General features: G+C 42.2%; 1 protein-coding gene across 6 annotated transcripts; it reads right to left on the minus strand.

The window, feature by feature from the left end:
* FBXO25 (F-box protein 25) lies at positions 1 to 26,646 on the minus strand. Of its 6 annotated transcripts, none has more exons than XM_087718992.1 (11): positions 26,603 to 26,646; positions 24,689 to 24,831; positions 18,033 to 18,130; positions 15,212 to 15,261; positions 14,301 to 14,393; positions 13,168 to 13,261; positions 12,430 to 12,614; positions 11,425 to 11,607; positions 10,443 to 10,586; positions 8,325 to 8,351; positions 1 to 1,163 (listed from the first exon to the last, which is right to left on the minus strand). In XM_087718992.1, the coding sequence occupies exons 2-11, from the start codon at positions 24,823 to 24,825 to the stop codon at positions 1,074 to 1,076; spliced, it is 1,101 nt and encodes a 366-aa protein (XP_087575118.1). In that variant the 5' UTR covers positions 24,826 to 24,831; positions 26,603 to 26,646; the 3' UTR covers positions 1 to 1,073. The 6 variants fall into 6 exon arrangements, with proteins under 6 accessions (XP_087575118.1, XP_087575119.1, XP_087575120.1 ...); XM_087718993.1 differs by lacking the exon at positions 26,603 to 26,646 and adding an exon at positions 26,471 to 26,506; XM_087718994.1 differs by lacking the exon at positions 8,325 to 8,351.

Consider the following 26,646-nt stretch of genomic DNA (forward strand, 5'->3'; position numbering starts at 1 on the left):
TTGTTAGAAGATGAAATTATTTATTCAGGTAGAAACTTAGATTCAATACACGTGGTGGTACATAACATAAATCCATGGAACATGGAAATGGTGGTTTAAGAGTTCCTGAACACTGGAAGTGCTTGAAAATTTGCCTTTCGCTTCTCCTACCAACCCCGTTCTCAGAGTAGCCATGAGGGCATTCAGATTATCTTCCACTTCAGAGAAGCTAGCCAAGATGTTCACAGCAAAGCTTCAACAGCGCTCTTCAAACCAAGTCCCATTCTCTCAAAGCCCAGCCATGATCACCTATTTTGCTCAAAGCGGTTAAGACTCGAGGAGACATCAATGAGAAGACTGGGGAAACACATACATCGCTCACTCAACACACTTCATTGGATGACATCTAGAAAACAGTGTCTTGGCTCAGCAGCCAGGATACCAACAGCTCACATTATTTAGGAGACAGGGAGATGGGGTGGAATTAATGGAAGGTATTTTAAGAAAATAAATACTGTGCTGAACGTATTTACAATATGGAATTGCTGGCTTTGCTGCACAACTGATACACAGGACATTTTGCCCATGTTTAATGCTCACAATCAACATGATATATACATAGAAACCCTAAGAGTATCATGGGAGTATTTACAGGATGTACCAACTGGGCATATTTAGAATTGGACAAGTAAAAAGAAACTCATCAGTTTCTTCATTCCAGTAACAACTGAACTCCAATCGTCTCACCGAAACTCAAAGAAAAACACGAATGTGTTGCTGGCTGTCGGCCAGAGAGCCCGGTTCCAATTACTACTTTCACAGAAACCTCTCTCTCTCTCTCTCTGGTGTATCTTCCCTTCCTAAGTGGATTGTCTTTCTCTTTTCCTCCTCCTGAGAAATTGAAGGTTTTAATGGAAGTTCCAGCAACTCTTCCATTTGACCCCGATTACACTCGAAACACACCAGGAGAACGAACACACACGCACACACACACACACACACACACACACACACACACGGAACCCCCATTCACAGACTGCCTGGTGCTGCAAACCTTTTACAAAAAACGCCTCGGCCTCGGCCCCGGGTTGCAGTTAAAATTTGAAGAGGTCTATGAAGTGCTGCGGGGAGACTGGTGTGAAGCACCCGGCGGGGTCATTGGCTGTGCAAGGGTGACCCGTGTCCTAAGGAAAGGAAAAAGACGGTTATTCTTGTCAGGGACTAGAAAATTGCTGGCCACCAAACGGGACTTTGTACAGGAAGCAGCACTGAGACAACGGAACATCTGGGCCAAAGCCTCCTGCGTCTATTTTTAAATCAGGACTGAGGCCAGATCAAAACATCTCTCCAGCTCTCAGGCCCCACAAACAGTTCCAGAGCTTAGGAATGCATCGCTTGTAACCCAAGTGCACAACTTACCCTCTTAACATACTTGCCAAAAGTTTTTCTTTCAGTACGAAACAAGAGGGAGAGATTGCACTGGTCTTTATTCCTAGCCTCTCAGCTACAGCAAACATTTACTTGAAATATATGGGAATAATTGTTTTGCATGTACTGAAGTCAATTGGGCCCTTTGTTCAGTCCCAACCCCCCCCCCCCCTCTGAAACTGCAGCTTCCAACATACCATTCAAAGGCCAAGCATAATTCTTGGCTGGGGAAAAAAAGCTGATTTGATCTCTCCTAGAAAGATTTTGGGAAATACAGGCAGTCCTCAACTTACAACCATTTGTTTAAAGACAGAGATTACAATGGCCTTGAAAAAAGTGGCTCACAGCCTGTCCTTGAAGTGACATCCATCGCCTGCTCCTGTGGTCCTGTGTTCCCCATTTGCATTGACCTCTGGTTGCAAGCAAAGCAACCTTCCAACAAGCAGAATCCAATGTACCTACTGAGATAATATGCCCCAAAGACAAATTCCTTGGGTGTCCAATCACCCTTGGCCAATAAAGTATCCGATTCTCTTCTGTAAGACAGATGTATTTATTAAATTATATCCCACCTTTATTATTTTTAGAAACAGTTCAAGGCGGTGAACATATCGGATGCTCCTTTTTCTTCCTTTTCCCCACAACACCCACCCTGTGAGGTGGGATGGACTGAGAGTCAGTTGGCTTTCATGCCTGAAGCAGGAGCTGAACTCACAGTCTCCTCTTTTCTAACCTGGTGCTTTAACCACTAGACCAAACTCAGATTTGTGATTTGCTTAACAATTGTAGTAAAATGTTCATAAAATCAAGTCCAGTCACTCAATGACTCGCTTAATGACTACAATGTCCAAACTCCTGGCAGAGCTAGCTTGGAATTGTCAGGCTCAAAGCCACTGCCTTCCAAAGGCCCCACATTGAAGAAGAATGACAGGGCACTGTCACTTGGCTTAAGAGCTTTCAAAAAGTTCATGATCTAAAATGCATCTGTGATACTAGGCTCATATAACCTGATCAATAATTAGGTCATTTGCTTATGTTTAAGTTTGTGGAACAAACCTATCCATTTGCATGTAAACTATGATTTATGACTTAGCACAATCTGGGACCTTAATCACCTAACACTCCGAAGTGAGCTGCTTTGAATCGGAGCACTCTGCCACACAGGAAAACCAGAATTTCTACTTGTAATGCGCTCTTCTAATGAAGCACTTAAAAATTAAAACAAACAAAGTCTCACACTGAATGATTGTTGCTTTCTATTTCCTTAACTACCACAGAGCAATATATTTCCCCCAGTGCTTAGATTTTCAAAGCCCTTTTATTCATTCAGAACAAATGCATGTGTAGCTACCAGGTCATTTCAGACAAAAAAAGTCATCTTGTGATGCAGATCTCTGCACGGATCTCTTTTGATAAATGGCTGAGGCTGACTGCAGTGCAAGAATCCTTTTTAACTCTTGCCCTCCTCGTCTCTTTCGTTTTCTAAAACCCTCCTATTATCCTACAATCGCCAGTTCTAGCAAGTAACACAATATTGCAAGGAAAATAAAAGCCAACGGCATAGTTTATTAGTAACCTTGACTATCACTACGTGTTGTATCTTTTTATTCTTGATGAATGTGTTTTATTCTCCTTATGTACCTACTGAGAGAATATGCACCAAAGACAAATACCTTGTGTGTCCAATGACCCTTGGCCAATAAAGAACATTCTATTCTACTCTACTCTACTTCTATATGTGTTTCTACAATTCCAATGAGAGAAAATCATTCCTGGTTTCCAGTTAATTAGTACGGGGTCTCCTGCTGAATCCGGGGGTTGGACTTGGAAACTTTACTTATTCTATGTTCTATGTTTTCAGTTGAAGGCATCCTGGCTTCATAATCCAGATGTCATTTAAACACACACACAAACCCCTTCCTTTCTTTGCTTTTTTTCAAAATTCATTGCCAGGAATAGGAAGTGTCCCATTTCTACCCATGAATACTTAAAAAAAAAAAAACCCCTAAGCTCATTAGCTAAAAAGAGAAACAAAAACGTTTACCAAAATGTTTAGAGAAAAAGATGGACTTTTGCCACCCACGATGCCATAATAATGGTTGAAAGGCTGCATTTTGTACCCTGGAGTAGAATATATTTTTTATTCAATCTGGAACGCTTTTAAGAATCAATTATTGACACAACTGTACAGGTTTTGTTTTTTAATAGAGAGAAGCCTTGTATCCTTCATCTCAAGAGGCTTCATGAATTACTTTTTGTGAAGATTTGTGGCAATGTGCCAACGTAAAGTGTTCCTTATTGAATTATTGTTCTGCAGAGTTAATTTCCACCTAGTACTGGGATCAAACTTACACATGAACAATAATGTAATCGCCCCATCTCTCTTGTCATAACACAAAAGCCTTTTTATATCAAGATCCTCAACTTTTGAGGGCTGGTGGATAAATCTGGAATTTTAACAGCTTGCAGCTGGAAAAAACCGTGAAGAATGAATTTCCCCAATAGAAAAATAACAGCAGCCGGACTGGATCAGAACTGAGAGTCCTCTAACTTTCTCTTTAAGGTAAAGGTTCCCCTCGCACATCTGTGCTAGCAGTTCCCGACTCTAGGGGGCAATGGTGCTCATCTCCATTTCAAAGCTGAAGAGCCAGCGCTGTCTGAAGACGTATTCGTGGTTATGTGGCCTACATGGCTAAATGCCGAAGGCGCACGGAACACTGTTACTTTCCCACTAAAGGTGGTTCCTATTTTTCTACTTGCATTTTTACATGCTTTTGAACTGCTAGGATGGCAGAAGCTGGGACAAGTTAACGGGAGCTCAGTCCATTATGCGGCAATAGGGATTCGAACCGCCGAACTGCTGACTTTTCTGATCAACAAGCTTAGCCATAGAGCCTAACCTTTCTCTTAGATTGTAATATTCTGCTCATCTGGTACAGGTAGTCCTTGACTTACAATCACAATTGTGCCCAAAATTTCCGTTGCTAAGGAAGACAGTTAAGTGAATTTTGCCCCATTTTACGACCTTTATTTGACACAGTTGTTAAGTGAATCGCTGAATTTATTGAGATAATAGCACAGTTATTAAGTGAATCTGTTATTCTGTTGTCTTTGCTTGTCAGAAGCTAAAAAAAAATGATTTCATGACTCTGCAACCATCATACCTACCTGCCATTTGCCTAAAGTCTGAATTTTGATCCCGTGACCATGGGGAAGCTGCAATGGTCATAAATGTAAAAAAACAGTCATAGGTCACTTTTTTTTTAGTATCATTGTAACTTCAGACAATCCCTAAATGAATGGTTGTAAGTCAAGAATTTCCTGTATTCTCTGCCTCACAGCGGCCAACTGGAAGTATTTGGAAAACTCCCAAGCCCAGAACTGTCGGCTAATGGTTCATTTCCCATCAACCGGCATTGGAAGTATTAATTTAGGAGTAGAAGAGAGCCCTCAATATCAGCTCTCACTGACAACTTCCATCAGTTCAGTCTGCTTTTATGAAATATTATTTATTTATGAAATAAACCGGCTTCAGGAAGTTTCATAGCTTAATTACGTGCTTTATCAAAAGCATTTTGTTCTCTCATCCTAGGCATTTAATTCCAATAAATATCACCTCATTTAATACGATGGAAGGAGAATGCATTTTGTTATATTATCCCTGCAGTTTAAAGTTATACACTGCTACTCCTTTGTTCTGGGCTAAAAGGGCCCGGTTTTTATCTGGTAAAGGAGATGCTCCAATCCCTTTGGTGTCCTTTCCGCCCTTTCCAATTTCATAGTTTTCTTTTCCAGTGTTCAAACGCTGCATCCAATCCCCCAAGTGAAGCCTCACCTGAGGCATGTTTTAGGCTTTTCAACACCAGCGGTTTTATTTTCAGTCCTCCTCCTAACCACACCCAGCGAGGTTTTTGCTTCGTTTACAACCACTGCCAGTGGGTTGACATATTCATCAAATTGTTCACTATGACTCCAAGATTCCACTCCTCATCACTCAACCACTGCCAAGTCAGTAGCAGTGGCCAATTTCTCTGGGCCAGCATGCATTATTTGCTTGCTCGCAGGGAATAGTTTTTGCCATTCTGAGGCTGCCCAGGAGAGAGAGATCCTTCGGGAACTCTTCCTACTCTTCTCTTGATGTCACCATCCTGAACAGCAAACATGGGTATGTCATTACTCAGCCCTAACCCTCAATCATCTGTGTAAAGATTAAAGATTTAATTTCACACCTGATCCCTGGTGGGCACAGCCTTGCACATCTTCTCAATGGGAGGATTTCCCATTTATTCCTACTCTGCTTATTTTAAGCGGTTGCCAGTCCATAAAAGTGCTTGTCCTCTTATAGGACAATTGACTTTGTTTAGAAACCTTTGGAGATGGCGTTTGCCAAGAGGTTTTTTCAAATCCAAATATAGAATATCTATTAGATCACCCATGTCTACAGACGATACCCTAAGAAACCCACCAAGCAACTCATTCTTTCATCTATTGATCCATCGATCCATCGATCCATCTTTTTGCATCTGAAGACACATTATTTTTTACAAAGTTCATTCTTTGAATACAGAAATATCCCTCTTAATCATTCTTTTAACCTTTGATATGTTAAATACGAAGATATATTAAACTAACTGAAATGACTTTCAATCTATTTTGAAGAAAAGAGGAAAAGAAATTAAAGAGAAAGCTGTAAAGTGCAAGAAAAGAAGTAAAAGAAAAATAAGAGAGAAAAAAGATACAAAAATGAGTTCCAATATTCTTCACGGCAGCTGTAAGTGAAAGCATATTTTAGTTCCTTTCTCTAATGTTATATTAAGAGTCTCTTCTTTCTGAAATTTATCCTGCCCAATTATCAAAAATCACGAGTTCATTTCCCCCCCATTTCTCTGCATACAGGGAAAAACTAGGGTTATATTGTGTTTGTTCTTCAGACTTTGAAAATAGCCGATGTTAAAGTGCTTATTTTTTGTGAAAAGATCAACAATTTCGTATTTAACTTCTTTAAGAGCTGCTATTTAGTTTGTCAGTTTGACTTCTCACTTCAATTCTTGTTACCTCAGTTAATAAAATGGCGGCTCTCGTTTGGTGCGGCTTGTTAGGAAATAACCCTTTTCCAAAAGGCAAACCGCTGGGATTGTTCTCGCCAAGCCCTCCCGCGTCCCTGCAGGGTGTTTTCTAGCATCTCTGGCGACTTCTCATTTTCCCTCCCCCAGTGGGAAAGTGCTCCTTTGTGTAAGTCTCTGCACTTTAGCCCACACATCATTTTTACTTTCCAAGAATGCTTCATAAGGCCCTAAGATATTGCTGGACCTTTCAGGCAGGCCAATTTCAAATAAGTTAAAAGATTTCTTTTTTCAAGAACAGGTAAAACCTGGGTGGCTGCAAGAGAAATATCTCTGGAATTGCAGTTCAATTTTATTGAGTTTGTGTTACATTCTAAACCATCAAGTTCGTTCCCTATCTTCCCATAAATTATTTGAATGATAGATATGTTGTTGTTGTTATTGTTGTTGTTGTTGTTATATCTTCAATTCGATTCACAGTCTGGGATTGGTAAAAACTTAACAGTTCAAGTCTAACCAAGGACCTAAGAGCTGTTAAGGCAACTTCTGAACATATCAGGAGATTCAGGTCTAATAAATTCAAAATTTCCATGTATCTAGGCAGCTCTTTGGGTATTGCTCCAAGGTTTCCTATGACTATTGCTACAACAATTGATTTCTTCCTCCGTAGTCGCGCAACTTCAATTGCAAATCATGATTATTTTTTCTTCTTCTTCTTCTTCTTCTTCTTCTTCTTCTTCTTCTTCTTCTTCTTCTTCTTCTTCTTCTTCCTCCTCCTCCTCCTCCTCCTCCTCCTCCTCTTCTTCCTCCTCCTCCTCCTATGAGAACCTCAGAAGCATGAGAAGCCACACCTGTGCCTAAGTAGGCATTTCAACAATTCTCACTCCCATGAACTCTTTTTGTGGGGCAATTTACAATAATAAGAGAGCAGAAAGCTGAGATTTTAAAAAGCCCAAATCCCAGAAAGGGAAACAGTCCACATTGAAGCAAAACAATAGTTGTTCCTAAAAGGTTGTCTGAAATGCTAATGGGGGGTGGTGTTAGGGATAACCTCTGTCCCAGATCTAGAGAACATGGCTTATAAAGCCCTTATATTATGGCTAACTATCTCATGTACCTGACTGGACCTTACTGGGGCTCAGAATGACCTTCCCCTACACAGATTTCCTCGTTGATTTTATTATGTGCTTCACTTTTCTTGCCATGAATAACCCACAGTTAGAATGTCAAATCAGGAGGGAGAGAGAGATGCACACATGCACATGCACACACAACCATTCAGCATGCGGGTTTAGTCATTCTCTCAACTTAGTTTACTTCCCAGCGTTGCTGTATAAAACTGAAAGGGGGAACACGGGCCATTTAAAGCCCATAGAGGACAGGCACTTTACAAAGGCCATTAAAGCTCAAATATGCTCCTCACGTGGCTTTTGTAACAGACTGTGTCCAAGACTGGATTGACGAATAATTGAGGGAGTCAAAGTCAAAAATCCACTGGCCTCTGCTTAATGTGCTCTTAATTCCCGTAGGCCTTAGCTAAAACTTCCATGAATAATCTGAAACATCTCTTTCAGAGGAAGGCACATGAAGGGGATGTTAACCAAACATGCCATTTCTTCCACGTGGAAGTGGGCCAAAGGTTGCAATTTAAAGCGCCCTTTCCCCTATAAATAGATAACTCTACACACATCTGGATTCTCAAGTTAAGGGGCACAATTCTGCAATGCCAACAATTATTAGAACAGCATGTTCAGGGTTGTAACATTCCACTTATAAAGGACACATCTTTTCACTTCAGTTACAACATCATGGACACAGAAGAAAAAGCCAAGTCAAAAGTACAATGAAAGGTACCTTGAATAACAAAGCAAGTTGGTAGTCCTTTTGAGGTCATGGAGGAAGAGACAGGAAGGAGGGCAGTGAAACAAAAGAGAGGAAGATTTTATTGGACAGAACCAATACGCCAATCATGGTTATAAAAGTGTTCTGTGTGCACTACTGACAAACAAAGACTGAAGGGAAAAATTCCCCTTTCTTGGGGAAAAAATTAAAATTAGCAAATTAGCAACTTATTTCTTGGAAGCGAATGAGCTGAAACCAATGGATCCGTTCCCCTTATCAATAAAGGAAAATGTTAAAGAGAGAAAGCTTTTAAGATGGCAATTAGTCATTGCTCTTGACCAGACCTATTATTATCAAGTCTTTAGCCCCATTTGCACCTTTTCTGTACGAGGCTTTTCTTGCCCCACTTCCACGACTCAAAGCAGCTGGCGGCACGTGAACGACGGTCACTGAAAAGGTCGGGGCTTCTTATAAATCGGGCTGAAAACGTCCTTAGGATCTGCAGTGGCACAGTGCTTAGAGTGCAGCATTGCAGGCTATTTCTACTGATCGCTACTGGCAGCAATCTGGCAGATCGAATCTCCCCAGGTTCAAGGTTGACCCAGCCTTCCATCCTTCCGAGGTGGGTAAAATGAGGAGCCAAATTGTTGGGGGCGACAGGCTGACTCTGTAAACCCCTTAGAGAGGGCCGTAAAGCACTGTGAAGTGGCATATAAGTCTAAGTGCTATTGCTATGTATTATGCTTGTAAACAACACAAGGCAGCCAACACACCCAATCCTTCCTCCTATTTTTCCTACAACAACAACTCGGTGAGGTAGATTGGGCTGAGAAAGAGAGTGAGTAGCCCAAAGTCACCCAGCTGATTTATGCTGGATATCACATGGAGTGCGAACCAATGAAATATATGAGCATCGATATCAGAGGTGTCAAACTCCAGGCCCATGGGCCCGTGGGGTGGTTAAATCTGGTGCCTCTGGCAGCCAAAATGGGGTGTGGACCCCATTTTCAGCCGGCCAAAAAAGGATTGGGGGGGGGGCAGCAGGGTGCTGCAGGTGGTATCCGTCCCATCTCTCCCCCTTGGCCACCCCCACCCTCTGGGCAGGCCGTGGAGGAGAATGCTGATCCGGCCCTTGAAGAAATCCAGTTTGACACTCCTGATCTATGTTCTCCCTCCAGAATCAGACCGCTACTGGGGAACAGCAGCAAAGAAAGGTAGGATGTCCAGGAGGAAGCCGGGTGGCAGATAGGACTTCAAATTACAGTATATTTTTATGGATGAGATTTAATAGCCCACCTCACCCATGTCAGGAAGTGGGAAAGAGAGTCCCTCTTCCTCAAGATTTGTAGCTGCAAAGGTGAATAGGGATCATCCCAACAATGGCACAGGAATTCCTACATTTTTCCTACAAGCTTCAAATGGCCAATAATAGCAATAGCAATAACAATAGCAGTAGACTTATATACCGCTTCATAGGCCTTTCAGGCCTCTCTAAGTGGTTTACAGAGAGTCAGTATATTGCCCCCAACAATCTGGGTCCTCATTTTACCCACCTCGGAAGGATGGAAGGCTGAGTCAACCCTGAGCCGGTGAGATTTGAACCGCTGACCTGCTGATCTAGCAGTAGCCTGCAGTGCTGCATTTAACCACTGCGCCACCTTGGCTCAATAAATGTTTCAAGCTACACAAGGCCACCGGGATAAAACTCATCCCACTTGTTCTGGACGCCTTGGCTTCCAAACACAAATTATTTGCTAAGTGTCGCATTCATTTAATGGATCTGTTTGCAAAGCCAACTTTTGCATACTCACTACTGTCTGAGAGTAGGGAAGCGTTTGAAAGGAAAAAAGAAAAGTAAAACTATGTTTGCCAGACTATCTAGCAACATCAAAGCTGCTTGCAACTCTGACTTTGGTATATTCTTAATGAAATATATACAGTATATTCGTAAAGTGATTTCTGCAGGCATATCATTATTCCTCACAGCACAAACCTGAACTCTTCAATCACATACCTTATTTGGAAAGCTATTTATGTACTCGAACAATGATCACTCCAGGAGTCTGTGAAGTCGATATTAACACACAGCTAATAATTTTTCTTTACTCCAAAGTATTACATAGTTCTTACCTTCCAGAAGAGAATACTGCAGTGACGACAAAATTGCAAGGTGTCTCCATATTGTTCCTTTATGGGATAACATTTCTGAAGTGCAAAATACATCAGCTTCCAGTCAATATGACCTTTTTCTGACAAAATAAGATGCCTACAAAACTGAACATAAAAAGTGACATTTGAAGGCAATCATGTTTCATCCAGCAGTTAAGTCAGATAACAATAATGGAACAGAACTTGTACACATCAGAAGAAATGTTTTAGAAAATAATTTGTGAAATAAGTTAGGGGATTACTGACTTACTTTTTTGTCCCTGTCCATCAAATTATTGTTAGGTTATGGCATGGCAAGCAATGCTAGGCAAATGTTTTCAATTATTATACCCTGTTTTCCTGAAAATAAGACCTCCCCATATAATAAGCCCAATCAGGCTTTTAAATACATGCGCTAAAATAAGCCCTCCCTGAAAATAAGCCCTCTCCGAAAACATTGCAACACACCAGCCACCATGAGGTGACCACGCTCGCTGCTTCCTGCACCTCCAAAATAATAAGACTTCCCAAAAATAAGGCCAAGTGCTTATTTCGGGGGTCAAGACCCTGTCTTGTGTCTGGGAAAGCACAATAGACTCTTATTAAAGCTAAGCAAAACATGGGTATAGACCAGTGTTTTTCAAACCTGGTAATTTTAAGATGTATGAACTTCAACCCCCAGCATTCTCCAGTCAGCGTGAGTACATGTTCTTTACCATCACATTTATACTTAAATGGAAGTAAATTCTGCTGAAACCAGAGATTTCTTTCTGATCCACTATGTTTACTATGTACATAAGAGAGCAAAAGAGTACTGATAATGGTTGTTCATACTTCCTTCTGGAACTGCAAGCAAGTTGGTTTCCTTTTTCTTTCTCCATTTTTCCCCCCGGATTCTTTACAAAGAATCAAGTTTCAGAACCTGACTAAACGAAAGTAGATGCACAATAAAACTTTCTCTTACTTGTTTTTCAGCAAAATGGTATTGGCACAGCTTTTTCCATAACTGCCTATCTTCACTGAGCATATATAACGTTGGAGTCACTTGTCCTAAAGTAATGATATCCCATCCATCTGAAAATCTATGTAAGATGTTGTTCAGCATATGTAAAGGAAGATCGCTAAGTGTAAGTCCATTGTTGATGTGCTGAAAATCAAAATCATTACGCTTAATTGTCCGTTAACTTAAACATCAAGCATAAACAGGATTTAGAAATGCTAACATTTATATCAAAAGCAAAGCTTAATAAATAAGCAGGATATTCTAAAGTGAAAACTAAACGTTCCAATAATTCTGAAAATTAGAAATAGGCTAAATATATATTGCCGTACAGGAGGGGTGGCCGGATGCGCCACGTGCAGGCCACGCCCACTCTGGCTCTGTAAAGGCAAAAAACATTATGCTACGTCAGGTGACGCGATCGAGTTTGACGCCCTTGTTGTGCAGTATACTACATTTCCAGGTGCTCAAAATATTATTAAGTTATTAGAAAGAATAGGATTTGTGTAAAAAAAAAATCCAGTGCTGAAAACAAAACCTTGCCCATTTCTTCAGATTTTAGCTAGATTGCCATTTCTGATTCTCAACAGATCATCTATTTTACATTAAGATTTTTTTTATTTCATGCTTTCTTGTCCTAAGGAACAAAATAAGGCGAGATAATCAATGGTGAAATTCAAACATTTTTATTACCAGTGGGCGTGGCTTGGTGGGCGTGGCAGGGGAAGGATATTGCAAAATCTCAATTCCCACGCCACTGGAGCCAGTCAGAGGTGGTATTTGCCGGTTCTCTGAACTACTCAAAATTTCCGCTACTGGTTCTCCAGAACCTGTCAGAACCTGCTGGATTTCACCCTTGGAGATAATCCTTAATGAGATTCTCACAGAAAAGATGCCCCACTTTGTCTCCCAGCATTTCCAAATGATTCTTCCAGATTTATATAACAAGGGATAAAAAGCTGGGTGTACCTTGGTCATCTGAAGATTACTGAGCTGCTGCTGCCACATAAGGATAGTTTCCAATCGGCAAATCCAAATATTGATGTTTCCTACCAGCACCGATTTCCCTACACTCCTGATCAATATGCAGAGGGTGGAACTCAGGTCCTGAAGAAGATCTTTAATCAGGCGTGGGTTATACTGGTCTTCCAAAACTTGGAATGGGAATTGAAAGATATATACAGGTGGATGAGTAAACCCGCTTTTAAATATAGTGTACAAACTTTTCATTCTCTTAGCTAAAAGAGAACCTGCTCCAAATGAACAGGTAATTTGACCCAGCTATGTAATCCTTAGCTAGCATCAATCAGCTCTACAAATAACACGAATAACCCTACAGGGAGGCTCAGAATGGGACAACTCGCCACAGCCAACACTTTGTGGCCAACTTGACAGTGGACAACTTGCCATGGGACAGGTCGCTGCAGGACACTTTAACAATTCTATTTAATTATTTGAAATAAATTCAAAAATATTTTAATGTTTGCCATTCACATTTCATTTCTGAAACGTGGGACGTTCCGTCCCTCCTTTTCCATCATTTCTTTGATATTAGTGCAACTCCTGTCCTCCTGCAGTGAGTCGTTCTGGGGCAAAATGGCTGGGGGGACTTGGCCCCATAGCGAATTCTCACAGACCCCGGTTGGCAAACGTTTTGGGGTGAGTGAACAAACCTGGGATTCTGAGAATATGTGATGCAAGCTTTACCTTTTTGAACAATTTTATCCAAAATGTTGAAGTAGTTCTTTTGAGCTGCACCACTCAAGGATGTCAACTGGGACTTGGCTATTAACTGCAGAAGCTAAAAGAAAACAGCCACCCTTAAACAGTACCCAAAGTCAAATGCCACACATTAATCACACGAAGCGATACGGCTAATCAAGCGGAGTGCAAGTGAACAACTCTTCTGAGGTTCTCAAAAGCAGCCGGCCTTTGAATCTGTGCCTTGCTCTTCCCTGCATGGGTACAAATTCCCTTTTGAGGGTCACAGCAGGAGTAACTTGTACCTTCTTCACCTGCCTACAGTCGCTCTTAACATCAGGAGTTACTTTAAGAGTGACACACAATTCCCCTCCAATTTTAATCCTCTCAACTTCAAACCAAAGGCACTTCCTGAGCGATAGTTTTGTCAGATAAAATGCCATATTAAAAGGGAGTTTTCAAGTTCCTGCATAGCAGATGTGGGGGGGGGGGGGAAATGAACTCCTGCAAAGCCATTCTCTTGAAAATATTTTTGAAGTCTAGAAAATGTTTTTGCTCTACTTCATCAAACATCTATGAGGGATATGCAAATATTATTACTATGCTTGAGCCATTTTAAGCACATTCCAATCACAGCACTTCCCGCTGATTTCAATGGGAGGATTAAGAAAATCAACAAAAGCCACCGGGAAAGGAGGCATGGTCAGATGCTCAATACGTCTGAATATTTCATTTAAAGATACTTAACTGAATTTCAACATAATCCTAAGCAGGTTTAATCAAGTAAATATATTGAGTGAATCCAACTCCAGGGCGCAGCTAAAGCACCAAGCAGTAACTTTAGACCATGTGCTGATTAATGCTGTTGGCCAAGGGGTTCTCTGGGTGAGAGAAACTTCTGGGAGTAAAGAAGCTTCTTTGTAACTACTCCGATAATAATATCATCCATTGAGTTGGGATGCAAGTAGTTAGGTAGTGAAATTAATGCAAGATTTAGAGCCAGGCCATCTGAATATATTATGCTAATCAACATGCAGATAGCTAGTGAGAACTTGTTCTGAACCACTTCAAGGTCAACAGCATACGGCACGTTCATTATAAGAATTAATTCAATCACGGAGCCACACAAAACATCTTACTTTAACTACGTAATTGAACCTCCGGATGTCCTGAATTGCACTTGAAAAATCCAAGCGATTGAACGCTTCTCCCAAAGTGCAATAGCCATGCCTCTTGAAACAAAAAAGAAAGAAAGAAAGAAAACAGATGTTAGATATGCAGAAGGACCTGTACTAAAAAAGAGAAGAGGAAGCAGGAACAAGAAGTTACACAAGCTACACAAAGCGTGATCCAGGCAGCGGCTGATGCACCGGTTTCTAAGCTGCCTAATTCCTCAACATCTTCACCACAGGAGGACAAAGGAGGGAAGCCAAGAGGAAGTTTCTACATAAGCCTAACAGGGCTCATTCCGCTTCTGCACTGATGAGGCATGGTGGTGCAGTGGTTAGAGTGCAGTACTGCAGGCTACTTCTGCCGACCACCGGCTGCAGCAGTTCGGCAGATTGAATCTCACCAGGCTCAAGGTTGACTCAGCCTCCCATCCTTCCGAGGTGGGTAAAATGAGGACCCAGACTGTAGGGGCAAGAGGCCGACTCTGTAATCCACTTAGAGAGGGCTGTAAAAGCACTGCGAAGCGGTATATAAGTCTAAGCGCTATTGCTATTGCTACATTCATCCGTGGCAAGTCTTCAATGCCTAGAATGTTCCTTTTATCTCTCACGAGGGAAGGTCCACATGTAATGTTGCACTTTAAATCAATTAAGATAACAAATATAGGTATGGGAAGAAAAAAGAAAAAAAAATTGATACCGAGGCTCCTCAAGTCTCATTAGATATTTTTTTACAGATATTATGAATGAATCGATCAACCTGTTCCTATCCTGAAAAAGAGTTAACATTTGTATACCCCTTTCCCCTTTCTCCAACTGCAAGAGGAGATGCGTTAAACGAGGGTCTCCTTTTGGAAACAGTTACTGTACGGAAGACTTACTTCACGGGTGCTTTCTTTATGAACATATATCCAGTTTTCACGATAAAAACCTGAAAACAGAAGCACAAACTCACTGAAACACTTCAAGATTAGGATGGATAACATTCACCCTTGCCCACATTTCTCTTCTATGCCACTCATAAACTTCTCTGGCTGAATTTAAAGTGACTCACACCAGAGCATTAGCGAGCAGGACTGTAGCCATTTCAAGCAGGCTTCTGGTGTGGATCAAAATCCAGTGCTAATGTAAATATCAGTTAAGATTTAATATTGATCAATCAAGGAAGTTTTGTCTTAAGGCTCTTCTATGAAGGATTCCATTGAATCCACGTATCTGACCATGCATTTGCTGTCCTGTCAACTAGATTATTCAATAATTATTCAATAAAGATGATCAGATGTACGTACAGGACAGCTCTTCGACGTTGCTGTCATTCAAATCGAGAGAAAGGGATCAAACAGTCTCTTTGGACCAAAAAAATAAAGCAAATCAGTGTTTAGATGGTGTCCCCATCGACATTACCGGTACACACCAGAGGTGGGTTCCAAACCGGTAGCGAAGGTAAGGAAATTTCATGCCTGGTACACACTTGCAGTTATTTCACCTGCTACCAAATCTAAGAGTTCAGGACGGGCGAAGGGACCAAAGGACAATATTTACAGTTTTGGCTTAGGATGAAATTGCAATCAGTGGAGCACGGAAGGTAATATTGACTCAATACACATCATATCAAACTGGAAGAAGGAGGTGTTAAGGTGAGCTATTTCTCTTTCTGTTGAGTTGAATGCCCTCACTAAGCTTTTTACTTAAAACAACTAAATTGTTGTAGACTTTGGGAAAGAATGTGATTCAACAAACTGACCAGCAAAAACTGCCTCACTAATCACAACAGAAATGTAATTAGCATACCAGTTGTTCTCACATCTCCCCACTTTCCTCTAATCACCATATTACACTGAAGTGAGATTCTACACAATTTAAAAGCTTTTGCAGCCACCTTTAAAAAAGGGAAAGGTCCAATTCTTTCTCTGGGCCAATTCAGGCTCCCCTTTTTAAAGTGGAATCAGTCCAGCCAACAATTCAGATTTATATTCTAACTAGAAATCAGTATATGACTTCCTGGACTGATCTGGATTGCTGTAATTTTATGTTTCATTGTAAAAATGCCAATATCCTGAGATCATCTGAAGGTGAAACCCACTTTCAATGTCACAGTTTGGTCTTTAGCCACATCTACTAATTCGTTTTTGATTCTACCTCAGAAAATTTCAAGCTTTCAACCGGGGCTGTGGATGCCTCAAAATACTTCAGGCAGAGCACAAGCAGAGGGCTTCACAGTTAGTTAGTTAACTAGTTAGTTAGTTAACTACTATATTTTTCAGAGTATAAGATGCACCGAAGCACCAAGGTTTTGAAGAGGCAAATTTTTTAAAAAGTAGGTAGGTAGTTAGAGGGATAGAGAGGGAGAGAAAGAAAGAGAAATACAGTAGGTAGGTAGGTAGGTAGATAGAGAGTATAGATAGGTAGGTAGGTAGGTAGGTAGATAAAGAGATAGAGAGAGAAATAGAAAGAGATAGAGAGAGAAATACAGTAGATAGGTAGGGAGAGAGAGAGTAGGTAGGTAGCTGATAGGTAGATAGAGGGATAGAGAGAAAGAGAGAGAAATACAGTAGGTAGGTAGGAAGAGAAAGAGAGTAGATAGGTAGGTAGGTAGGTAGGTAGGAAGGTAGATGTTTCCAGGTGTATTTATCCATGTGCTGAAGAAGGAAATCGCTGACAAACCTTAAGACTTTGTTTCTGCTGGCACAGCACTTGATCAATGTATTTCTCATCAGTTAAAAAGGAAAAAAAAGTTTTTGCACTCTACAAAACTCTGAAAAACGGCAAATTTTTCACAAAAACGGGCCCATTTTTTTCAAATAAAAGGCATGAATAGACTTGGGGAGGCTTGCAGAGTGCTCCAGGGGAGGGGGGGAGAGCAAAAAACGGCCCGTTTTTCATGAAAACGGGCCTGTTTTTTTGTCAAAAAAATTGCATGCAAAGCCTAAAGCCTTATAGAGTGCTGCTGGTGGCTGGGGGCAAAAAACGGCCCACTTTTTGCTCATTTCCCCCCTCCCCAGCCCCCAGGAGCTCTCTGAAAGCCTCCATAAGGCTATGCAGGGCCATTTTGTTGAAGGGGCGGGGCTTCAGGAGGCAAAAAATGCTGTATTCGGTGTATAAGACGCACCCAGATTTTCAGCCTCTTTTTTGAGGACAAAAGGTTCGTCTTATAATCTGAAAAATACATTAGTTAGTTAGTTAGTTAGTTAGTTAACTTTATTGCACAATGAAATTAAATGTCATCTTCAGTGTACATCATACATAAGAAAACTATCAAAATAAAACAAAAACTCACATCCTTCACATTCTTTTTCACGTCATGACCAACCTTATTAGGATCCTCCAAAAGAGAAAATTCTTAAAACATAAATGTACATATATATGTGTACAGTTGCTTTAATAAAGGTTTAATAAAAGAGCACTGAAAAGTTGTTTCAAAGCTCACCCGGTAGAGAGCAGAATAGCCTTGAAGGGCAACTGTGTGAGTCAGATAAATCCTTCGTTGCTTTTTTTTTTTTTTTTACAAGAAGTACTTTGGTGAAAATCCTAACTACATGCAGCTTTTTATGCACATGTACACATACAGAAGAATCCTTACCTAGATTGTGCTTCTCACATACACAAGAATTTTTTGGGCACACTTATAAGAGTTCTGCGAGGCACAAAAGTTATTGTCAAATTGCCAAGGGCATTAAACACTGAAAAATAATTTTTGCTTACACTGAGATTTTGCAGTGTTCCTAAAGTGATCCTTTTTCCTTTTCTTGCTTGCAAATTCACACTCGGTGCTGCATATTTCTTCATCGCTGTTCAAGAGGCTGAAAGGAAACCACAGAGGCCATGCATGAAATGTGTTTGACACAGGGAAGAGCCAAGCAGGCTGCATTCAAGCAATATTTAAACAAGCACCAGGGTGGAGCACTTGGATGAAGTCACTCGCAAAGACAGAGACGTCTTGGAAGAAGAAAAGAGCTGTCTTCTGTTTACCAAAACATTCCTGGCCTCCAGGTATAGATGTGTGGAGACACGTTTCACACAGAGAATGGTTCCGATTCTGTTATTCCACCTTGACTTAAAAGATGCCACATGTTTAAACAGGCAAATCTTGCTAATTGGAACAGATGAATATATGAATTATTATTGGTATAAAGTAGCAATTCACGTAATTCCTTACAAGCAAAGTAATTAACTTAACAATAGCTCAGGCACCACAGAGAAAAAGACCGTTCCCAATAAAAATTATATCCAAGGATCATACAATATTTTATTTTTGTAGATTCAGTATTTTGTGCTATTCGAGATATTTTTAAACTTCCTTCAAATATGAGCTTAATGTAAAAAGTACCAAGTGATGTGTTAAGAGTGTGCACAGTGTTACTATGTGATACAAATACATTAAACAGAGGTTTGCATTTAAATAGTGGTTTTATCTACAAAGAATATATACATACACATACTTCAGTCAGACCTCAAACAAACAGCAATCAGCTATTACAGTATGGAAGCACAGAGAGAAAGAGAGAGAGATACGCCCCAACAGGGCCTCTTCTTATTACAGGCTCTTAAAGTGATATCAGCCCAAATACCTTGCTGACTCATTCCAGTATTACATCATCCTAGCAGCTGGTCAACTCTTAAATCCGTACCCTGACATGATCGATCTATGTGAATTCTATAATTACACATTCAATTTTGATAAAGAAAAATTTAAAAACAGTAGTTTGGTAAAAAGATAGAGCAAACTTTTATTTTTCCAGAACCCAATCCAATATGGTTTGGTTTGCTGACTTTACAAATATTGGAACTATAAATATAAGCAATGCAACAACATGAAAAGAAAGGTGCTACTTTGCTATTTTTATTCTTTGATGCGAAAATTGTGTACAGGAATTTTCTCCATTCACTGAGCTCAGTATCAAATGAAAAGTATGTATCACTGTCAATTCAGATTTAAGAAACTCAAATAAGCATCAAAGAGAAAAAGAAGAGAAGATGCAGGGACCCACTTCTGCCCACTTCTCTAGGAATAAAACAGTAACTATTAAAGCAAAGAGGGCGTCACAAATTCAACGTTGCAACGGAGCCAAGTTTTTGAAGAGAAAAAAAAATTCTCTTTGGATATTTTTTTAAAATACAACTACAGCCAGCCATCTGTGGCATAGCAATTATCTGCTCCGTATAAATCTAAATCTAAATCAGAAGTAGATTCTTCCAACAGCAAATTTTAATGAAAACTATCTCAATAGGAAAATAGATTCAGCCCAAGCGCTATGAAGCACAAGGCCAAAGACCTTGGATTTATTTCAAAGAAAGAAATGAAACCTGACATTGCTAACTTGCAGTCAGCTGGGACTTTAAGTTCACGTCCATTTATACAAAGAAAAATCTGCCAAAATACCACAGAAAACAGCAGAACAGATCAGCCAGAAGAAAGAATAATTCAGGTATGAAAGAGGCGTTTCTCTACTACCAAGGAACCAATTTAAATTGATTTAAATGAAATAAGAGAAAACATCAGGAATACCCCATCCAATCCCCATCTATGCCTTGCTGCATGCCCACAAAAAAATAAATGTGGAGGGGCAGGAAGGCTAACGGCCTTCCAAAAGCTGCTTGAACAAAGTACCTGCCACTCTTGGTCAGCAGTCCTGCTTGCTGGGCACTAGGGAACCGGAATTCTAGCACTCTGGCTCTTGAGAGGAGGATGTCATAAGGGCCATGATGATGGCAGGGTGGTTAGTGGTTAACACTTAAAGCAGGGGTGTCAAACTGGCAGCACATCGGCCAAATGTATGACGTGCAGGCCACGCCTACTCCAGCTCCACAAATGGGGAGAACACTGTGAAATGTCACATGTGATGATGTGAGTTCGACACCCGTGACTTAAAGGAAGCAGACAAACAATCCTATTCTTCCATACCTGAGCAGTTTTGTTTAAAACACAGCTATGAAAAGCACAACCTTGTTTGTTATATTTATTCCCAGGTGAAAGCGAATTTACAGACATGCTGCAGTAGGGACAAAGTTAATACAGAAGCAAACTATGTTGAAAGTGGTTGGGTGAACTCATGAATGAAAAATAGCCCAATGCAGCCCAGAAGACTCAAAACCTTTGCTGCAATTAGCTGCAATTCATCAGCTACAAATGGCAAGCGGTGTGACTATTACTCAGAGGCAAACTATGTGATCCAGCTGTGAAGAATAAAGAGAAATTTTTGATATAATAGGCATGGGGTTTCTCCCAAAATATAGGATTTGGAGAGTTAAGAGGCGCCCTACCTTGTACACATCTGGAGAGCTTCAGGCTAAACAGAATGCTTTAAATCTGCTTTAGGTCATATTTGAAGCAGCATTTTTAGCATAATATGTTGAGAAATTAACATTATTTTGCCCATACATAAAAGCTCACTGTTAAGCAATCTAAGCTGGAACACTGTAAATAACTAGTTTCCTATATTGTTTGAACTTGTGTTTTAAAACAAGCCAGATATTAAATCATGAATTACCGTATTTTTGGAGTATAAGACGCACCAAGGTTTTGAAGAGGCAAATTAAAAAAAAAGTAGGTAGGTAGGTAGATAGAGGGAGAGAGAGAGAGAGAGAAATACATTAGGTAAGTAGGGAGAGAGAGAGAGTAGGTAGGTAGGTAGATGTTTCCAGGTGTATTTATCCATGTGCTGGAGAAGGAAATCGCTGACAACCTGCAGCACCTAAGACTTTGTTTCTGCTGGCAGAGCACTTGATCAATCTAATTCTCATCAATCACTCTAACTAAAGAGCTTTCCGAAAGGGGGGAAAAAGATTCTGTACTCTGCAAACCTCCCCAAAACGGCCCTTTTTCACAAAAACAGGCCCGTTTTTTTTTAAAAGCATGCATAGCCTTATGGAGGCTTATAGAGTTCTGCTGGGGGCTGGGGGGCAAAAAAGGCCAGTTTTTTTGCTCATTTCTGCCCTCCCCAGCCCCCAGGAGCTCTCTGAAAGCCTCCCTAAGGGTATGCACGGCCATTTTGTTGAAGGGGCGGGGCTTCGGGAGGCAAAAAATGCTGTATTCAGTGTATAAGACGCACCCGGATTTTCAGCCTCTTTTTTGAAGACAAAAAGGTGCGTCTTATACTCTGAAAAATACGGTACTTATCCAAGGAACCAAGATTTCTTAATTTGTTCAAGTAAACAAATGGACTGTATGAACATGCTGGTAAAATAGTAAGTTGAATTATAAACTTCAAGACTTTCATACTATACCAGGGAGGCTTAAATGCGGCCCGCAGGTCCAGCCTGGAACTATCAAAGGACAGGCCCACAGTGCCTCTGCTGGACAAAATGGGCTTTGTGCGCCCCCCCCCCCCCATGGCCCATTTTCAGCCTCCCTCGTCTCCTGCAGCACTCTTCTAGTCAAAAAAGGGCCACGTGGAGGCCCCAGGAGACCTCCATATGGCCCGTTATTAGCAGGCAGAGTGCTGCTGGAAGCCGGGGAAGCTGAAAATGGGCCACGCGGAGGTCATGGAGGTTGAAAATGAGGCGGGGGGGTGCACACGTCCCCCCCATGCCCTGTTTTGGCTGGCAGGGTGCTGCAGGAGGCATCCGTCCCATTTCCCACCCTGCTCCCTGCCCCCCCATCAGCTGGTGGGGAACTACAATGCTGATCCGGCCTGCAAAGAAATCCAATTTGACACCCCTGTACTATACTGTTTTCCAGATTCTTTGATAGGGTTACAAATATCTAGATGATTGCTAGATGGCAGCAAAGGAAGCTTTCCTTAATATTGCTGTGCCATCATTTAGCAGTCACTTGTATTTTTGCAATGTAGCCCTCTGGTTTTTAATTTTACCTTTCATCTAAAAGCAAAGTTCACCATTGCCTTCCTGTTACTATCAGTGATTTTCTATCAATTATAGCCAATTTTGAGAGTTACGTTATAGTCCAGCCTTCCCCAACTAGGATCCTTCTGATAGACTGCAACGCTAACCAGTAGAAATCCTGGGAAGGCCAGCATCCTCCAATACAGAGAATGCTCATTGGGAAAAGATGGCACAATTAAACAAGGCGGAAAAAGAGCCCCACGTAAAAAATATCTTCTTGTTCCACTAGAAAAGGTTGGTGACCACATCCAACGACTTCTGTCCTTGTATAAAGAAATATTTAAAATCACCGACTCTTCTTTCCTGCAAAAGTACTCTCGTTGCTTTTTTTGCTAGTATTGGAAAATTAGAGTGTGTATCTTCAAGCTGTTATTTCTTGAACATCTTTTGGGTGAAAAATACCATTCCTCCAAGTCTGCAATTTCATTTTTTTCCCCAGCTCAAACCTAGTTTTAGCAACATGGGTCCCACAGCCCAGCTTGTATTTTAAATACTGAAGTCCCCATGGCAACACTGCATCAGATAATTAGGTTGTTACATTACAGATGAACACCATGATATTTTAAACAAATACAAGCAGTTTTCAGCTCGCCTTATCATACCCAAAATGGATGTCTCACCATGGAGGGTACACGGCTTGTGCAATTACTCTCATTATTGATTGAAATGTTTAGAAACAGCAGGAAGGTATTCGTTTTTAACATTCACATGATCACAGTTGGTTTACACCCCAATTATGTAAGATGTTAAGCTGTGTTTCAAAGCAGCCATAAGATCTTTTGCAATTAATTGTTGCTGGCTGTTCCACTGAAACCTGCAAATGGTTTATCCCAGGGCTGTCAGACTCATGGCCTGTGGGCCAGACACAGGGCCACACCCGAGTTAGTGAAGGGGGGGAAACCTCCGATACGCCACATGACGCCCTGAGTTTGACACCCCTGCTTTACCCCAAGAATGGAGGGGTTTTTTTAAAGTGCAAAACCCAGAAACCAACATCATTCAAAACTTCTCATCTCCTTTATTTCTATCCGTCTTTCTGGGCTTAACAAACAATATCAGGGCTTGTCTGGCCTTGAGGAAAGTCTACAAAGCCTGTTTCCTGGGTATCTTACTAGGGGATCAGGACATGGCATCAAAAAAAACACCACACACACACACGGGCCTGTCATTTAGGCAGGCTGCAGTAACCCAAGGATGGCAGGTGAAGGTAACCCAGCAGCAGCAGCAGCAGCAGCAGCAGCGTTTGGTGGGTTAATTCAGGCGCTGAATCCAAGGAGGATCTCCCTGTCTCAGGTACCTGAGCAAAGAGCTCTTCAAGGGGGCCTCAGCAAGGAACCCCCGAATCCCACTCAGCAGGACGCTGCCTCTGTTCGGCAACTCTGCTGCCTCTGCACCATTGACACAGGCAGGTTGCCTCAATAAAGACTCACGCTCAGAGTGGTCCATTTTTCTAAGCCTTTTCACAGAGATGCCGGGCAGGATGGTTCCAGGAGTGAGGCATCCCCCCCCCCCCCCACAGGTGGCTTGCTTGCAATTATACTCAGGCCTGGATGTCTTGTGAAAAAAACAAAGATCTTTCCTCCAACAAAATGGCGTTTATTCCCACATTAGCAGAGGTGCTTTTCAGCCGGTTTGGACTGGTTCAGACAAACTGGTAGCGGAGATCGCAGGTGGGCCCACCCACTCACCCCGGCTCTATGCCGTCCTATTCAGTCGCCTTTTTGAGGGCGGGCGCATGTGCACAAGACGCGCGTGTGAGCAAAGTGCATGCGCAAAAGGCCGGGTGCATGTGCGGAAGGTGCGTGCGCACGTGGGTTGAACTGTTGCTAAAAACAAGTGAAACCCACCGTTGCACATTAGATGTGGGCTTCATTACCGGAGTGAAACATCCACCCATTGAAAGCACGCACACACAAAACAAATTCCAGAAGAGCAAAATTACAGGTAGTCCTCAACTTACAACAATTCACTTAGTGATCAGTTACAACAGCCCTGAAAAAGTGACATGACCATTTTTCAGAGTTACAACCGTTCCAGCATCCCCATGTTCATGTGATCAAAATTCAGGTTTGGCAACTTATTCATATTTATGACCGTTGCTATGTCGCAGGACCATGTGATCACCTTTTGCAACCTTCTGACTAAGTCAATGGGGAAGCAAGATTCACTTAACCAGGTAACTAATTTATCAACTGCAATGATTCACTTAACAACTGATGCAAGAAAGGTCATAAAATGGGACAAAATTCACTTAACACGTGTCTCACTTAACAAAAAAATTGGGCTCAACTGTATGCAGCTGCAATGCTGAATGACATGTTGAACCATCCACATTGGGATGGAACCGTTGGCTCAAGATAGCTTCCTCTGTGGACTAAATAAGATGGACAGTATGGCATTTTGTGTGTGTGTGGGGGGGGGGGTGTACAGCAGTTTTATACTATCCTATTATTCTAGGATCCAGCTTATGAAGAGCCCCATCTTCATTTGTCTAAGATGTCTCCCGGAAAACTTACATAGCATGGTTGATGTCATTAAGCGGATTGCCTTCGTCCTCAAATTCTGAGCTGCAAGGGTCACTTCGCTTCCAGCCATCTTCCGTTTTAATCCATCTCCATCCTGGAGATCGCCAGTCCTGGCCCAGAAAAGGCATGGTTTCCTTGAGGAAACAAGCAATCAAGCGAATTAACCATTTTGCTCTTAGGCAGAGGTGAGCTTTAGAACTTCTTGCAAGGAAATTAGTTTGAGAGACACGGAAGCTGAAAATGAGAGCAATCAGCTGATTTTGACAGGACCCATCTCCTTTTGCTTATGGTGCTGTTGAACTTTCAACTGCAAGTCAATGCTGGGGATACATCACATTTTCCAGCACATGTTCTTGCAAACACTAGGTAAGGATCAATGAAGTGAGGCTGGATTAAGGGGGAAATTACTATTACTGTATTGTGAGCAGGTGGTTTAAAATATGAGGAAATAATATTGTTATGGAATCAAACTTTCATTGTAGATCATGGGTGTCAAAAAAGCCACATCATGTTGCTGTCACATGATGTTTCATGACTGTTTCCCCATTCGTGGAGCTGGGTGGGTGTGGCCTGCGTTTGATGCATCCGGCCCATAGGCCGCCAGTTTGTCACCCCTGTTGTAGATGCCCCCCGTTACCACTTTCAGGATAAGGGAGATCAAGACTCTGATCACCTTACACGAACTGACAGTCCTCCAAAAACTGACCCTGGAGGATCAGCAACAAGGAGGTGGGCTTAAGAAAACACATGTTCAAAGGAGAAGGAAGGGAGAAAAAGGAAGGACAGCGATGTCAGAATATTTCAGCAGTGTTGCAGGTGGGCAGCCAAAAAAGGCAATGCAATCCTAAATTGCATTAACAGAGGGATAACAATCAAGATCATGGGAGGCACTGAAACCACTGCATAAAGCCTTAAGTGAGACCCCACCTAGAATGCTGCATCCAGTTTCGGTCACCACACTATAAAAAAGGTGTTGAGACTCTAGAAAGAGTGATGAGAAGAGCAACCAAGATGATTGGCAGGAACTGGAGGCTAAAACCCGTGAAGAACTGGGCACAGCTAGTCTAGGGAAGAGAAGGGCCAGGGAAGACATGACAGCCGTCTTCCAATATTTGAGGGGCTGCCACAGAGAGGAGGAAGGGGGTCAGGCTATTCTCCAAGGCACCTAAAGGCCAGGCAAGGAACAATGGATGGAAACTGACCAAGGAGAGATTCAACCTGGAAATGAGGAGGAATTTCCTGACAGGGAGAACAACCAACCCATGGGACAGAAGTTGCCTCCAGAGGTTGTGGGGGCTTCATCCCTGGAAGCTTCCAAGAAGAGCCTGGGCTGCCATCTATCAGAAAGGGTGCAGGGTCTCCTGCTTGGATGGGGGGTTGGGCTAGAGGACCTCCAAGGCCCCTTCCAACTCTGTTAAATCTGGGCTTCTGACCTGCTTCCGAGTAGCCATCGCGGGACTCGGCTGTGCCCAGAGGCCACTTGCCCATCGCAAGGCGAGCTTTTATTTGTTCGGCGTGTCGAAGGACACGGTTCATTCGGGGAAAGGGCCGCGCCACCAACTGCTTCTGCCTGCCGACCTTCGCCGTGCAACGTCTCTCCGCTGGGACAGGTGGGGCAGGGCGGAGCGCGGTGGGGCAGCGGGGCAGCGATGGGAAGGCAGCCCCGTCAGCCGGAGGATTCCTCCCCCGCTTCCCAGGCGGATTGCAACGGGGAACACAAAAGGCTCCTTCGGCCGCCCGAGCGAGAGGCAGAGGAGTCTCCGCCATACCGACCGCCTCTCTCCGCCAAGGCAGCCCCTTCCTTCCTTCCTTCCTTCCTTCCTCCGCCGAGAGCAGCGTCCTCTCCCCCCGATCCTCTCCCCCGCCGCTTCGCCCACGGCAGCGGGGCCCTCCCGCCTTGCTCACCCGGCCAAGAGCGGCGGCGGCGGCGGCCCGAGCGGCTCCGACGG

The sequence above is a fragment of the Thamnophis sirtalis genome, unplaced genomic scaffold, assembly GCF_051295495.1.
Source record: "Thamnophis sirtalis isolate CommonGarterSnake01/CBP01778 unplaced genomic scaffold, rThaSir2_p1.2 scaffold_6, whole genome shotgun sequence".
Lineage (NCBI taxonomy): Eukaryota > Metazoa > Chordata > Lepidosauria > Squamata > Natricidae > Thamnophis > Thamnophis sirtalis.

Coding starts and splice junctions, on each gene's coding strand:
- FBXO25 (XM_087718992.1), bottom strand. CDS start 24,825: ATGCCTTTTCTGGGCCAGGACTGGCGATCTCCAGGATGGAGATGGATT. Junction 15,262..18,032: donor GAACACTGCAAAATCTCAGT/GTAAGCAAAAAT, acceptor TTCTGTTTTCAG/GTTTTTATCGTGAAAACTGG. Junction 12,615..13,167: donor GGATAAAATTGTTCAAAAAG/GTAAAGCTTGCA, acceptor TCCCATTCCAAG/TTTTGGAAGACCAGTATAAC.